Source organism: Peromyscus maniculatus, chromosome 8 (genome assembly GCF_049852395.1).
Source record: "Peromyscus maniculatus bairdii isolate BWxNUB_F1_BW_parent chromosome 8, HU_Pman_BW_mat_3.1, whole genome shotgun sequence".
NCBI lineage: Eukaryota > Metazoa > Chordata > Mammalia > Rodentia > Cricetidae > Peromyscus > Peromyscus maniculatus.
In genome coordinates, this window is record NC_134859.1 from 19,909,356 (window position 1) to 19,923,946 (window position 14,591).

The 14,591-nt window shown below is 49.2% G+C and overlaps 1 protein-coding gene across 1 annotated transcript in view; it reads left to right on the plus strand.

The window, feature by feature from the left end:
* Positions 1-14,591, plus strand: part of Slit3 (slit guidance ligand 3) — a 595,100-nt gene that overhangs the window by 443,259 nt on the left and 137,250 nt on the right. Inside the window, exons 7-8 of the mRNA XM_016005185.3 lie at positions 7,588-7,659; positions 13,241-13,404. Coding sequence (XP_015860671.2) covers positions 7,588-7,659; positions 13,241-13,404 — 236 coding nt within the window. The remainder of the gene's footprint in view (positions 1-7,587; positions 7,660-13,240; positions 13,405-14,591) is intronic.

Below are 14,591 nucleotides of genomic sequence, written 5' to 3' on the forward strand. Positions count from 1 at the left end.
GGGCATCAGTGTGTGCTCTCTCCTAGGACCAAGTCTGCAGAAACAAGCCACAGACTCCAAGAGCTGAGTGAGCAAATGCTCGCTTCAGGAATCCATTCATAGGCTCTGGAAGAGTGTAAGGACTTGGTCACCAGCGACAGGTTCTGATTCCTGCTGCATGATGGTTACCAGGCAAGGAGAAAAGCAGCTAGTTTTGCTGTGACATATGAGCCAAAGAAGAGAACCAGCAATTTAGGGACAGCCCTAAAGACGAGAGTTTCATTCCCCTTGCCCTCCCCGGGCCAAGCAAGAGGGAGAGGAAACTGTGGGCTCCCCGCCCTGCCTCTTGAAGTTCACAGGCTGCCAGAACCCCACTGTGCTTTGCATTCCCAGTACCAGCAGTTTCAATGTTTCCCACAGGGTCTAGCCCCAGTGTTTACACTCAGCTACTCTTCAGAAAATGGTTCCGCATCCACTTCTGTGAACTCAACAGAAGCACTGTTGGAGGTAGTTCTAGCTTTCAGGCACGGAGCATTGGTCCTGACCAGATTCACTTTAAATAAAAGGAATCCCATTGCCATTGGTTGCTGATGATTCATCAAGGGGGCCATTAAGGAAGGAGCCACCTCTCTTATCAGGACTTGGGGAGAAGGAAGCTGCTGGGAGGCAGGGAATGAATGGGCCCAGCTACCAAGTGAGTCCATCAGACCGGAGGAGTCCGGGCGTCTGGAAAGCGTATGTACCAGAGGGGTTCTCAGAACCCAGGAAAGTTGGCCCAGTGGGAGGCTGCAATTGCACTCACTGCAGACGCCTGCTTTTGCAATTATGTGATACATGCGCGCAGATAATATTGGTGCATTAGAGCCAATTACATGGTGTTATGGACACACAACATGCAGATTACACCCAGAGCCAAGAAAGCTCAGAGTGATAAAGCGATGGCCTAATCGGAGGAGACAGAGGGAAATGTCAACCTTATTAAGGTTGCCAGGGTGGAGTGGATGGAGCTGGTCAGAGCTTTCTTAGATCAAAGATGGCTATCTTGAATGATACAAGAGAGAACTACACATTAGCACCCAGCAGAGACCAGTAGAGAGCTAGGGGTGGGTGGGGTGGGGAGAAGCCACTCCAGAGCTCTCCGGTGGTGATTACAGTGCCCTATTCCCAATTGGGAAAACACCATGTCTGCCCTCCCCCCCCCAAAAAAAAAAAGGTCTTCGGTCCTGGAGCAGCAAGTAGACATTCTGTATACTGCCCTGTACACTTGCAGGCAGGAGAGATCCTGTTCTTAGCCCCTCCTTGTTCAATGGTTTCTCGTATGTGAGTGTGGCTGCATGCACCTATAATCCCAGCTCCTCGGAAGACGGAGGCGGGAGCGCTGCAAATTCAAGGGCAGCCTGGTCAACTTGGTGAGACCCTGTCTCAAAATTTAAAATAATAACCAAGGGCTGGGGAAGTCGTTCAGTGGTATCACATTGTCTTGCATGCCTGAAACCCTGTGAGCTAGCATGAGCATCCTCTGGAGGGTGTGTTAAGATGTACAGCGCAGGAGCCCAGCCCGAGGTTTCTCCTCGGAGGTCTGAGTGGGCTGAGAAGCATGGCTGCTATTCTTGGGTGATGCTGCAGGCCTGGAGCTGTGCTCTGAGCATCATTGCCCACATCCATTCCCAATATGGCTGCCTCATGTACTGGACCTGGTCCCCACACAGCATTACAAGTATAGAAACACCAGGGTTGTTTTCCAGGGTGGGAGCATGGTGTGCTGGCTAGGAGTTTAACTGTCTGCCTTTGGGTCTGTTAATTACCATGTTGGGTTCCTAAAACTATTTGGGCCTTGGTTGTTTGTTTTCTAAGTTCTAAATGCCTTTGACCTAATCCCCTCGTAGTCCTGATTTACCAGCACTTATTCCCTGGCAGACACCGGGTCCAAATGGCAGAGCCTGATAGTAAATATTTGGGGCTTCATAGGCCACATGGTCCGTGTCCTAACTCCTCAGCCATTATCACACAAAAGCACTCTCATAGACAGCACAAAAATAAATGAGTGAAACTTTATTGACAAAAGCAAGCTTATGGGATGGGATTTGGCCTGTCTCCAGAATCTGGAGCTAACTGTTATGCACACTGCTCCCTCATGAATTTGTCAGTATGGGGGAGCCCCTGCCCTACCCTACCAGCATTTGACTTAGAAACTGCAGGGCACCCGTGCTCTATGTGCACAGCATGGTAGAGATAGTAAACTCGGTGATCTTTTGTGGCTTGAAAAGATAATTAATTTTATTTATTTATTTGTATGTGTTATGAATGTTTTTACTGCATGTATGTACATGTGTCCCTGGCACCTACAGCAGCCAGAGAGGGTGTCAGGTTCCCTAGAACTTGAGTTATAGACAGTTGTGAATCTCATGTAGTTGCTGGGAATCGAACCCCCGTCCTCTGGGAAAGCAGCCAGTGCTCTTAACCACTGAGCAGTGTCTCCAGCCCCTGGAATAAAAAATTGAATAGACCCTTTCTGGTGCTCAGAATCGTGGGACTCACAGTCAAGTGTGACATCGGTCACCTTTTATTAGACAGCTGTGCTCCTAGTGTGACAGAACGTCAGGGCCACTGAACTGGTACTGTAGACAGTATTTATAATGTGGTAAGGACTTAAGAAGGAGAGATGTGGGAATCAGGTGGGCAGTCATTTCAACCCTGTGAGGAAGCGAGACATTCCCGATAGGATTTAGATTGAAGTGTCCTTTGGGGTGGTTGGATATGAGGGAGACCAGGTAGTCCTAAATGTAACAGAATCTTGTCTGAAAAGATGGGTTGGTGGATAAGAGCACTAGCTGCTCTTCCAGAGGATCCGGGTTCGATTCCCAGTAACCACATCGTGGCTTACAATCATCTCTAACTCCAGTTTCAGGGGCTCCAACACCTTCTGGTCTCCACAGGCGCAGGCATGCAAGTGATATAGAGACTGACATTCACCCATACACATAAAATTCCAATTAAAATTGAAAAAGGAATTAACAGAATAAATTTAACCCCAGATGTGAGCTTGAAACCTAAAGGAAAATGCTGAATTAATAGTATTTCTTTGAGGGGGAGGGAACCTCCAGTCTTACCTGGATAATTTGGGAGAAGTACTTTTTCTCCACATAGCTTCAGAAGGGCAAAGCGAGGGGGCTCGAGGTAGACCCTGGAACAAGCATGGCCTCTCCGGGAGATGGAGGTATATACATGAGGCTGACAAGGTCGCTGTAGCACAGGCAGGCCACCAACAGTGGAGGCGTGGGGACTGTGGCTCTGGCAGAGGGAGCCTTTTGTTTTTTGCGGCTAAGGCTTATAAAACAGGTGACAGGAGGCTTATGCAGATTTCCTAGCTTGGGGCCCAGAGTAGATGTGACAGATAGGAGCTATACTGCAGCATCAGCCACCTCTCCTAAAAGCAAAGGGCAGCGAGCGAGGGAGCGGGTGAGTCAGGAAAAATGAGGTGAGAAGAAAGAACAGCCAGCCCAGAATTCACCAACAGCTAGTGTACTGCCCATGCAGTACCCTCAGCCTCTCCTGGCCTCTGACTGCTCATCTCTAAGATGGGGGTAATAATCCTGACCTCAGAGTGCTAGCTGTATCAGATGGGACTCCGTGAAGCCATGGAGGAAAGGCCTAACCACAAGCCGCAGTAACAACGGTGACAATCACTGAAAGCCAGTTCGGAGCCTTGCCCCATGCTAAGTGCTTTATATACCTTGTTTCAAGAGATTGGTGGTTGGCTAGGTAATGGCCTCTTTAAAGATCGCCGCATCCTCATCCCAGGAGTCTGTGGGTGTCACACTAAGTGGTCAAAGGGGCCCTTAAAAGTGGGACCAAATTAATGATCTTGTGAGCAGATCTATATTCTGTAATCTACAAGCCTCCTGAGAAGGGGGAATACGTCATCATTATGAGATCCTAAGACGCCCGAGCGATGCAGGAATGAGGCGTGGATCAAGGAATGTAGACAACCCCTCCAAGCTACAATAGAGAGGAAACAGATCTCCACCCCCAAAGACTCCTGAGAAGTCCACTCCCATGGACCCACCTTAGGTTTAGGACCTCCAAACTGTAGGAGAAAAAATTCAAGCTAACAAAGTCATGTTCGTCTGTTATGGCAGCAACAGGAAGTCTATACAGATCTCATCCCTGAGGTCAGACTTGCTTAGATTCTCTTTGCTTCATAGGGTAACAAGAGGAATTGATGTGAGTTCTAGGCGGCACTCTCAGGTTCTCGTGATCGCAAGGCCAACAGTTTACTGACTAAGTCACCTTTCCACCCCTGGATGAGAGAAATTGTATGGTTGGCTCTCGAGCCACAACCCAGAGCCTACCTCTGTACAAGAATCCCGTGGTTAATCCTGGGGATTGGTGCCTCTCACCTCATCACTGCCTGCACTCTCTGAGATCATTATTATTACCCCTGTGCTGCAGAGGAGAAAGGTAATGAGATTGAGAAAGTTACCCACGGTGACGTGGGCTATAAAAGGCAGCGCCAGACTCTAACGAGGGCTCTGCCTTTTGAGGCCCATGCTCACCAGCTCTGCCCCTCTGCACGGGGAACCTCATGCCAACTCTCCCATTGAATGCCAGATGCTTAGGCAGGACCTAAGAGCCAGACAGAGCGCGGTGTTCCCTCCCTGGGCCAAAGCTGCCAAGGCAAGAAATCAAACGAATCTGTGTTTCTTAGCAAAACAGCAACCGCAGCTTCCAGGGCAATCAGTGTCTAAGAGGTTAGCAACCTTCTGACATCCCCGGGCCAGCCAGCCTCCAGCAGCAAATCATGAAAGTGTGAATACTGTGTTTAGTCATTCGGGTTCTGGAATAATTGCTATTATCGTAAATGTTTTATAGCTCTCATTACGGCTCACATTTAAATATCAGTGTAGTAATACGTTAATAAGTCATTGCTGCTGGGCCGCTGCTGGATACGGTTCCAGCTGAAGCCTGAATGTTAGCTGCCCTGTATCTGCAGCCAAGCGAGGGCTGGCTGTGAACTCTTGGGATCTGAACCAAGCGCTCACTTGCTCCCTTCCTGGCTTTGTTCATTGTATGCACTGCCTTGCACATGATGCCACCCCCCAGCAGAGCAGAATTCTGAGACGATAGGAGAAGAGACAGCATCCCTTCTGTCCCAGAGACTTCCTTGATCCAGCAGAACTCAGCTTGATGGGGTTGGTGAATTCTTTCTTAGAGTTGGCTGATAAAAAGGCTCCGAAGGCTTCCTGGGTGGACAGAGACGGGATGCACACACGTGCAAGCACAAAAACCAGTTGGTGTGGGGAGAGCTACACAAAAGAGCCAAAAAGTTTCCACTTCTGAACCGGCGCAGCTGCGTGAGGCACACAGACACAAGCCGTTGTAAACCGGTGTGTTCCTCTCTACTGATGCCTGGCATAGGCCGAACACATCGTGGGTATACAGTGGATGTCAGAGGGTGGGGGAACAAGAACTGGGCTCTTTTCCTCTGTGTGCTCCCCACCCCCTACCCACCAAGCGAGTAATGGAGAGACCAGAGCATTTGAGGAGTGGGTTTGAGTGGCAAGTGTGATCACTGGAACCCTGCTTGGGACTAAGGTTACAAGGGCCGGAGAATTGGCAGGACCCCTTGGGTTGAGGGCTTGGGGTGATAGTGTTTGAATGAAGTACTCTTTCTCTTTGGAAGGTTGAGGTGAGGGATAGATCACTACAGGACAGGGCACGATTCTCTCCAACACAGTTGGGAAATCGATGAGCTCTATTTATTGAGTGCATACTACACGCCCTACATTGGTATCTCACAGAGAAGGTGCTTTAAGAAAAAGGCGGGCCTCTGAATTTGAGGCCAGTTTGGTATACAGAGAGAGTTCCAGGACAGCCAGGGCTACACATTTTTTAGCTAGGCAGTGGTGGTGGATGCCTTTAATTACAGCTCTGGGTGGGGTGGAGCAGAGGCAGACTGAATCTCTGAGTTCGAGGACAGCTTGCTGTATAGACCAAGATCCAGGACAGCCAGGACTACACAGAGAAACCCTGTGTCAGAAAAAAAGAAAGGAAGGAAGGAAGGAAGGAAGGAAGGAAGGAAGGAAGGAAGGAAGGAAGGAAGGAAGGAAGGAAGAAAGAAAGAAAGAAAGAAAGAAAGAAAGAAAGAAAGAAAGAAAGAAAGAAAGAAAGAAAGAAAGAAAGAAAGAAGAGAGGAAGGGAGTGGGAAGAAAGGAAGGAAGGAAGGAAGGAAGGAAGGAAGGAAGGAAGGAAGGAAGGAAGGAAGGAAGGAAGGGTAATATATTTACCAAGAGCCCTAACGATGGCTCCTCTTAAAGCCAGTGAAGATCTGTGGTTGCCAAAGAAGAGTGAGAGAATCTGGGCTGATGAGAGTGAGATCTGGTCTCTGGAAAGATGAGAGAAAAGAAAGGTCCAGGAGCAAGTGGGCAGCAGGAAGGAGCAGACCAAAGGCTGGATCCAGTTCTTGTTCTTTAGAATGTAAAGCAAAGCAAGTGTAGGGTCAGAGCCGGAGAACCGCCTGGCCTTCCCACTCCTGGTCACGTCCCCAGTGTGTAGTCGCCTACCTGAACTGCAGAAGCCCCCACAGAGATTTCCCTCGCTGCCACATTCTCCTTCATAATGGGTGTTATAGCGGGTAAACCGAGGCAGCACTTTCTTAGATCCCGATTTCAACTCTTCAGCAGCTGCATTTCATTAGTTCTGTTTGTACAGCTCACATCTTTCCCTATGCTTTTCCCTGCCGAAGGGACTAACACTGCCCAGTGGTAACTCCATCCATGGTCAAGGAGAGCACCAGAAACAGGAGAGCTAGTCCCTCTTTAGATAAGATACTCTTGAAGGACCAGAAGAGGCCTGGGAAACACAGCCTGTCAAGATAGCATCATGTGCAAGGCAGTGTGTGCAGTGAGCAGAACGAGAATGAAGTGAGAGAGGGCTTGGTCCCATCCACCTGCGGGGCTGAGCAGCGATGGCAAAGCTGGGAAGCTGCCTTGCCTGGCTACAGCTCGGCCTCTTCGTCTGTAACAAGAGTATAACATCTCCTTTGGGGGTTCTGCTCTACCAGTCCAAAAGGGTACATTTTCCCTCTCCCTAAAGAGAACAGTGGCATGTATCTGACTTATCCCGGTAGGCATGAAAGATGCTGGGGCTGGAGAAGCGGCTCCCATTCGTTGTGTGTATTGTTCTTGATGAGGACCCAAGTCCCTTCCCAGCAGCCATGCTAGGCAGCTCCAGGGGTATCTGATGCCTCTGACCTATGTGGGCACCAGCACTCATGTGCATACCCACACATACATGCATACACATGATTCAAAATACAGTGAATCTTTCAAAACAAGAAGAATGAAAAATATTGTAAATGAGGCACTCATCACATAGCAAGATTAAGCCGGGGATTTATTGCTCGTGGATGGTGGGGGGACCTACATGAATCAGGACTGTGGATCCCCCCCCCATCGTCTAGAGAGTTTCCTCTTGTCTCTAGACACTTGGATGCTCTGGTTCTTAGTTGTTGATTTTTTTTTTTTACAGCCATATCCATTCCCCCCACAACACTTAAGAACATCTCAGTGCCCCTCATTCATAACTTCTTTTTCTCTGTCTCTGCAGCACCCTCAACAACAACAACATCAGCCGCATCCTGGTCACCAGCTTCAACCACATGCCGAAGATTCGGACTCTGTGAGTAGAGACTGCTCCTCCCCACCTCTCTCCTGCCTTAAGCCTGCCTCAGGTGCTGCTGTCACTGCCTGTGAAACCTGCCGGGCACCCAGTTCCCATACCCAAAGTCATAAAGCAAGAGGGGACTCAGTGAAGGAGGCAGGTGCAGGGCAGGGTCATGGTGCAGCCATGATTCCTAGCTGCCATGCTGTACCAGGAAAACTCATTTCTTATCACCCTAAAACTGTAAGAAGCCTTCCTGCACGGGGTTTGTTGTGTTTGATAGAAAAGTGGTTAGTTTTGTGTTGCCAAAAGCTACTTACTTAAAAACAGAACACTTATGTGATGAGACAACCCCCTCCCCTCCACTTGATTTCATTCCTGGCGTATCCCATTGGTGGTTCTGTCAGAATGTGATGTCCTTTCTGGGAATGGAGGAGACATCTTTGTCCTTTCTCTGTCCCACCAAGGTACCACCTGCTCCATGCTCCTGCTCTCTGAGCAACATTTGGATATGCGAATACACTCTCTTTGTACTTCATCTTTTCATGCCCTGGAAAAGATTAAACCTTCAGATTGGATGCTCCAGAAGCATGCCCATGCCTCTTGTTATCTAGGGCGCCCTACTTTGAGCCAGGCACCCATTTGTAAGTTTTTCTGCAGTAGAACCTGGTTGGCTTTTCCAAAGAGGTTCCTGCTTGATGTTCTTATCTTCCGGAGTGTTTGCATCACAGTAGAAAGGCAGAGCCAGCCCCTGACAGCTTTTAGCCACGTACATTTAGGGCCAAAGCAAAAAACAGAAATGCCCTTTGCCCTTAATTGGCTCTATGTCTGCTTTTCCTTCCTCTATAAATATGGCTGCTGGTGCAGAGCACATGGAACTAAGCACATACAGTGCCCATCACCCGGGAGATAATAGATGGCATTATATATTAGCACCACACAATTATCTAGAAATCTGGACTGACCATTGCAAGCTCCTCTGTGCTCCTCGGGCAACATGAAATCCGAGAGAATGGAGAATCCTGTAAGCATCATTCCCCAGACCAGCAGCTCAGAACCATCTGGAACTTTTCCAGAACCAAAAATCCCAGCCCCACCCCAGACCTATGGCGTGGGGACCTCTTGGTGTGTAGCCCATAAGTCTGTTGGCAATTCATGCTCTTCTAGTTTGGAAGCCATTGCATTCCTGCGAGAGTGAGCTTATCTCTAGGTGAGAGTGAAACCAAGACCGAGGAGGGGATGTCTAAGAAAGCAGTGCAGAGCGTTTTGGAGCGGGCAGATCTGAGTTTCCGTGCAGGCTCCACCCCTTACTTAGGACATATCTTCATCTTTCTGTGCTTTGGGTCAGGGACTTAATAATACATGCTTACGTTAGAGTCACTGTGAGGGTGGGCTGTGATGTGACATGGGAAGTGTGCTTATTACACGTGTGCACAGAAATGTTAGTTATTATCAGTAATTAGCATCCCAGACCACGCTCCCATCTCCGCTCCCAGATTCCTGTCGGGGACCCTCAGATGACAGCACACCCAGGAAAATGAGTCATTTTCCCTTCCTCTGAAAACAGGACGGTACAGTAATAGAATTTTAAGGAGACTCCATTTGGTCTTCTGAGCACCCAGCAAACCCCATTTAAGCTGAGGAAGCATGGAGTCCAGGTTCCAAAACGGGAAGTCATAAGTGAGCCTCGGGATACTGGGTCTGTTCTCCCAGAGGCGTGGGTACCCAGAAATTCTCACTATAGAGCACAGCCTTGCAGCACCTCCTGACCCCTCCTCAGTGACAGGCTTCCCTCTGTGTCTTTTTCAACAGCAGTGACAGAGAGAGGCTAGGTCCATAAGAGCTGAGGGAGGTGGTTAGCCTGGGCTCTTGGGTGCCTGCTTGGGGCACGTTGAGGAGAGGAAGTGGGTGAGGAGTTTTATCTTATTTCTCTTGTGATTTTTCTCTATGGTACCAAATATCCGTCTGATGAGTTCAGATCAATCAATCAATCTCGTCTGTCCCTTTGCTCTCTGCCTGCTGCCATTTTCTCTTTGGTTTAATTCAGAGATGGCTCTGTACAGAACTCCCTGGGGACAAAGTGACTAATCCCCCTTCACTGTAATTAAAGCGTTGGGGGTGGGTGACTGGTGTGGGAGAAGAGGGAGGAGGAGAGGGGAAGGAAGTCGTCAATGGGATTTCCGAAGGGAAGCTTTTACACAGAATTCAGAAAGCCGAATTTGATGGAAAACGAACACTGACCCTCTCTAAAAGGATTTGCTGGAAATTTAATTTGGCATCTGTGGCTAAAAGGCACCTTTTGTAAATTGGCATTTGTATTCATTCGCCTTCTGCTCCACAGAGGTGGTCTCATCTGTGTGGAATACGGTGTGTCCGTCCTCAAAAGATCACAAGCAGTATGCACCTGGCTGCTTTCACATCTGTAGAAGCAGCAGCAGCAGCCACAGAGAGGCAGGGCCGTGGTTTGGGAAGACACTGAAATCCACTGTTCGTGGACATGTGATAACAGCGAATGTTTCTTCCGTGGTCCTACGGTGTGCCAGGTCTTGTGTGAAGCACTCCCCATGTGTTACTTCAACCCACAGAACCCAAGTTACTTCTTCCCATTTTATAGCTGGTAGCACTGAGGCCTAGAATGAAATCACTGCCCAAAGGTCAAAGTCGGAAAGCTGGAACCAGTGCCAGTATTAGATAACTGAACATCAGAGCCAGAGCTCACATCACCCAGAGGGGTGGAAAATGGAAGAACCTGCAGCCAGATGAGCAGAGCAAGGAGAAACCAGAGCTTCCACATGGTCCAGGGACCCAATGGTATCACCCTCACAACTTAAAACTGTGGAACATAGTTAAATAATTTCCCTCCCCACTCAGAGGATTTGAACCATTCTTAACAATTTCCACGTCAAATTTCACGATGCTCATGATTTAAAAAAAAAAAGGCCTTAGTAAGCCAGAATGATAGTACACAACTGGTCTATAATTCTGGGGTACCTAGGACAAGATGGAAGGCAAGAGACAGGAGAACCCCCAGAAGCACATGAGCCAGCTAGCCTGGCTTCCACGATGGCAGACCACAGAGACTGTCTCAGATACAGTAGAAGCCAATGACTGACACCTAGGTTGTCCTCTGACCTCCATGCTCTATGGTACATGCATAGCCACACCCACATGCACGCGCGCGCACGCACAACACTCACGTGCACACACACTCACATGCACACACACACACACACACCATGTACTCATGCATCATACACACAGATACACGTACAAACAAAAAGCATACTTAGTGTCTGGAGCTGTGTTGCTTCATTTTATCTTCCAAGCATGGTGTGAAAGATGACTTGAAAGAATCCGCCGCCGTCATTTCTGACAGGTCATATCCCTAGCAGAGGGAGCAGAGCCTGTCTCCTGCCAGAGCTTTCTGATTAAGGTTCCATGTGGCTTCTGTATCAGTTGAGGCTGCTACCTTTCCGTGATCCCACATTGGGATGGAGAAGGTCTCAGGAAGATAGAAGGATAGAAGCATCTGTAACAAGATTGAGAAGAGTGGTGACTTGCAGCTGGCCAGCTGGGGCTGAGGAAAAACTCACTTAACACCATCTTCAAAAGAGAAGCCTCCAAGTTTTTGTTAAGCCCAGAAATGAAGGGTCATCTCTGTGTCTTAACATCATTGCATTACGACCAAACGGCACATAAAAGGCAAGCTGCTTAACTGGCTGAGTCTCCTGGCACACACAGAATCCCCTCCCCTCAGCCTACACTACACCACAGGCTGCCCTGTGCTCCCCCTGTCCCGCACAGAACCACTGGTATGTGCCCAGACATCACTGCTACCTGATAGGGGCTGGTAGGAAAATCCCTCGTCTCCTCCCTGCTGTTTAGGAAATGGTAACTCGTCTTTCCTTTGCTCTTGGCACCAAGTGATCATGCTCATTAGTAAGCAGGGGTCTTGTCTACCCTCCTCCAACTGAGGTATTTCCCTCTGGCTTAGGACTTGGACCACAGTGCCCTTCCCAACTGTTTTATGGTATTCAGAATCCAGGCTTAGCGGAGGCCATGCTTGCATTAGCTCGGAGGGTTTGGGCTTGGAAACTAAAGGGGAAGAAATATGTTAGGTCCTTATAGTTTCTATGTCTAGGGCCTTGGAGCTTCTGAAAGTATATCTGATTTAACTCTGAAATACAAAAAGTACTTCATATCTACAGATATATTTTTAGCAAAAAAAAAAAAAAAAGCTTTACATTTTATGTAAGTTTGGGGTTCATTTAGCCCACCTGGAATGATGGGGTTTGGGGCAGCCAAGCCCCAGTGGACCTGGTCTGCTGGGGTTCTGGGCCCACTGGTGACAGAAGGCTCAGCAGCACACAGTCTGCGTTAGCTGCACTTGGCTAGTGTTCGGCAGTGTTGACCTTGTGCTAAGTGGGATGTGGACAAGGGCCCTTCAGGTCTCTCATTATAGTACTTGATCCGAGCCACTCCTTTGGGCTGCTGCGCTGTATTAATGGGTTTGACACAGGGCTCCCGACGGTCCCAAGGTAGCAGCTGGCTGATTAGCGTGTCCAGGATTACCTACTGGAAATTTACAAAGAAACCTGAGTCCCATGCTACTAAAACTCACGCATCACCAATTCTAACAACTGTCGGGAATGTGGACGTTGGAAATGCTGGCATGAAGTCCTTAAGGAGGGCCGGCCCTCTAGAAGCTCCCGAGTGTCCTGGTTGCCTCCCAGCCCAGAGGAGGAAGTTCAACTCACTTAGCCAGAGGAAATTCCCCTCAGAAGTGGAACAGGCGGGTCGTCTAGGGAATCTTACCCACTCAAGAGCAAGAAAGTGATCTGGCATCACAGCTCCCACTGAAGAGCCATAGTGTAGAAATGGTCAGGAAATCTTTCCAGAGGCCTCTAGATCAGTAAGAGGAGGAAACCACCAGGTAAAATAGGTCTTGGCAAGGAGAAGGCAGGCACCATGGAGAGAGTGAGGAAGATCACAAGACCCTTCTCAGGACAACACCTTCTCTAACAGGAGGGTGGAGAGAAGGAATGCCCTCAGAAAGCCCCTTCTCACCATGCCTCGAGTGCATGGTTGGCGCTGGCTTAGAGCTCCCCACATCTCATGCTGTGGAATCATAAAGGATACAGGGGCGATGAAGAAGAGGCAGCGGAGGCTGTAGCAGATCTCGGCCACACAGCCCCGCAGAACCGGAGGGGAAGCAGAACTCCATCTAGGCCAGCCATAAGTCCTGCACCCCAGTGCGGCAGAGTCACCCTGTATGACTCACACCAGGATGTGTGGTGTCATTCTCTGTCACCACACTGTAGTGGTGTCCCCTCCCCCCTTTCTGTGCTGATGCTTGCTTGCACAGAAAGGAAAAGAACAGAATTACTATGAAGACATGGAAATTGCTCAAAACCTCCAGGATCAGGACTATTGACTAGGGCCTGCACATGAGGCTATTAGTGGCTTCTCATTATTTTCCTGTGCACGGGGGTCGGGAATGCTGCCCTAGGCTCATGTAAATGATCATGCTGGGAACAAGGGCACCAGAGGTCTAGCCCACTCTCTTCTCTGTGTAATGGTACCTCTCTCCTTCTCCCAGGCGTCTCCACTCCAACCATCTGTACTGTGATTGTCATTTGGCCTGGCTCTCGGATTGGCTGCGACAGCGGCGGACAGTTGGCCAGTTCACCCTCTGCATGGCTCCCGTGCACCTGAGAGGCTTCAATGTGGCAGATGTGCAGAAGAAGGAGTATGTGTGTCCAGGTGAGCCTGCCTTACCCGCTCTCCCCTCCTGGGCTAAGATCCACATGCCTGTCAGGCCCCTCATCCTGATCATACCCATCCCAGGGATTTGGTATGGAAGGAACCCCATAGTCAGCTGAAGTATTCAGTGATGACTTGAAGAGCTTGCCTTCTGTAAGGAGTTCAAAGAAAGAATCTGTTGACATCTAGAATAGAAGATGCTAAAAGAACTCACGAATCACACTCTGTTGAGCCCCAGAGCCCCCTGACTCTAGGGAACCTCAGATTTGGTGAGCAGCATGTCATCAGGACGCAGCTGAGATGGAGGTGTTTTAGCATGGACTACACACCCTCTGCCACCTAAATGCTTTTAGAAATGGGGAGACGGGACGATGCAGGCCCCGGACTAAGCCTGTCGGGCCGGAAGTCCTAGCTCCCCCCTTACTGATGTGTGATTTTGGCAAGTTGTCACTCACCTGAAATAGAAATAATTCTAGAATACAGCTCAAGGAATGGGTGGGAGGGTTGGGTAAAATAATGATATAGAGCGCTTAGCATAGTCCTTGGGGAGAGTGAGATAACTGAAGTTTGATTATGATAGCTTAGTGGGCCCACAGGATGTGCTGAGCAAACGTAAGGGTTTGACCTGTGGGTGACCCGAGGCCCAGACTGCCTGCATAGCACTCGGAACCGAAGCATGCAGGCACGTAACAATTGAGAGCTCTAAGAGTGGAAGGTGGCCGAGTGACCCAAGATCTTCCCAGAGGGCATAGTTTTTAAACTGGATCCTAAATTTTGTTTGCTTCTGTCTACGTCTACCAACTCTTTTGGTGGCAAAGAAGTAGAGATAAGTCCTGGGGCTTTTTTCAGGTGGAGGAAAACACACACAACGATTCCCAAAGAGTCATATAGGTTTCCAGGAACCCAGTGCTGCGTTGGAGTCCAGTGGCCTCTACAAGGCTGAGCCTCGGCAGCCAGTGCGCACCAGCAGCCCACCTTGCCTTTCCTTCCCTTCTTAGCTGCTGCCCACTTTCAGTTGTCCTGCTTTGCTGTCTTCTGCCGTGATCAAAGCCCGGGCAGAAGCAACTTGAGGAGGAATGGATTCAGTTCATCTTACAGCTCACAGTCCGTCACTGAGGGAGGTCAGGACAGGAACTCAAGGCAGGAACAGAAGCAGAGGCCGTGGAGGAACGCTGCTCACTGGCTTG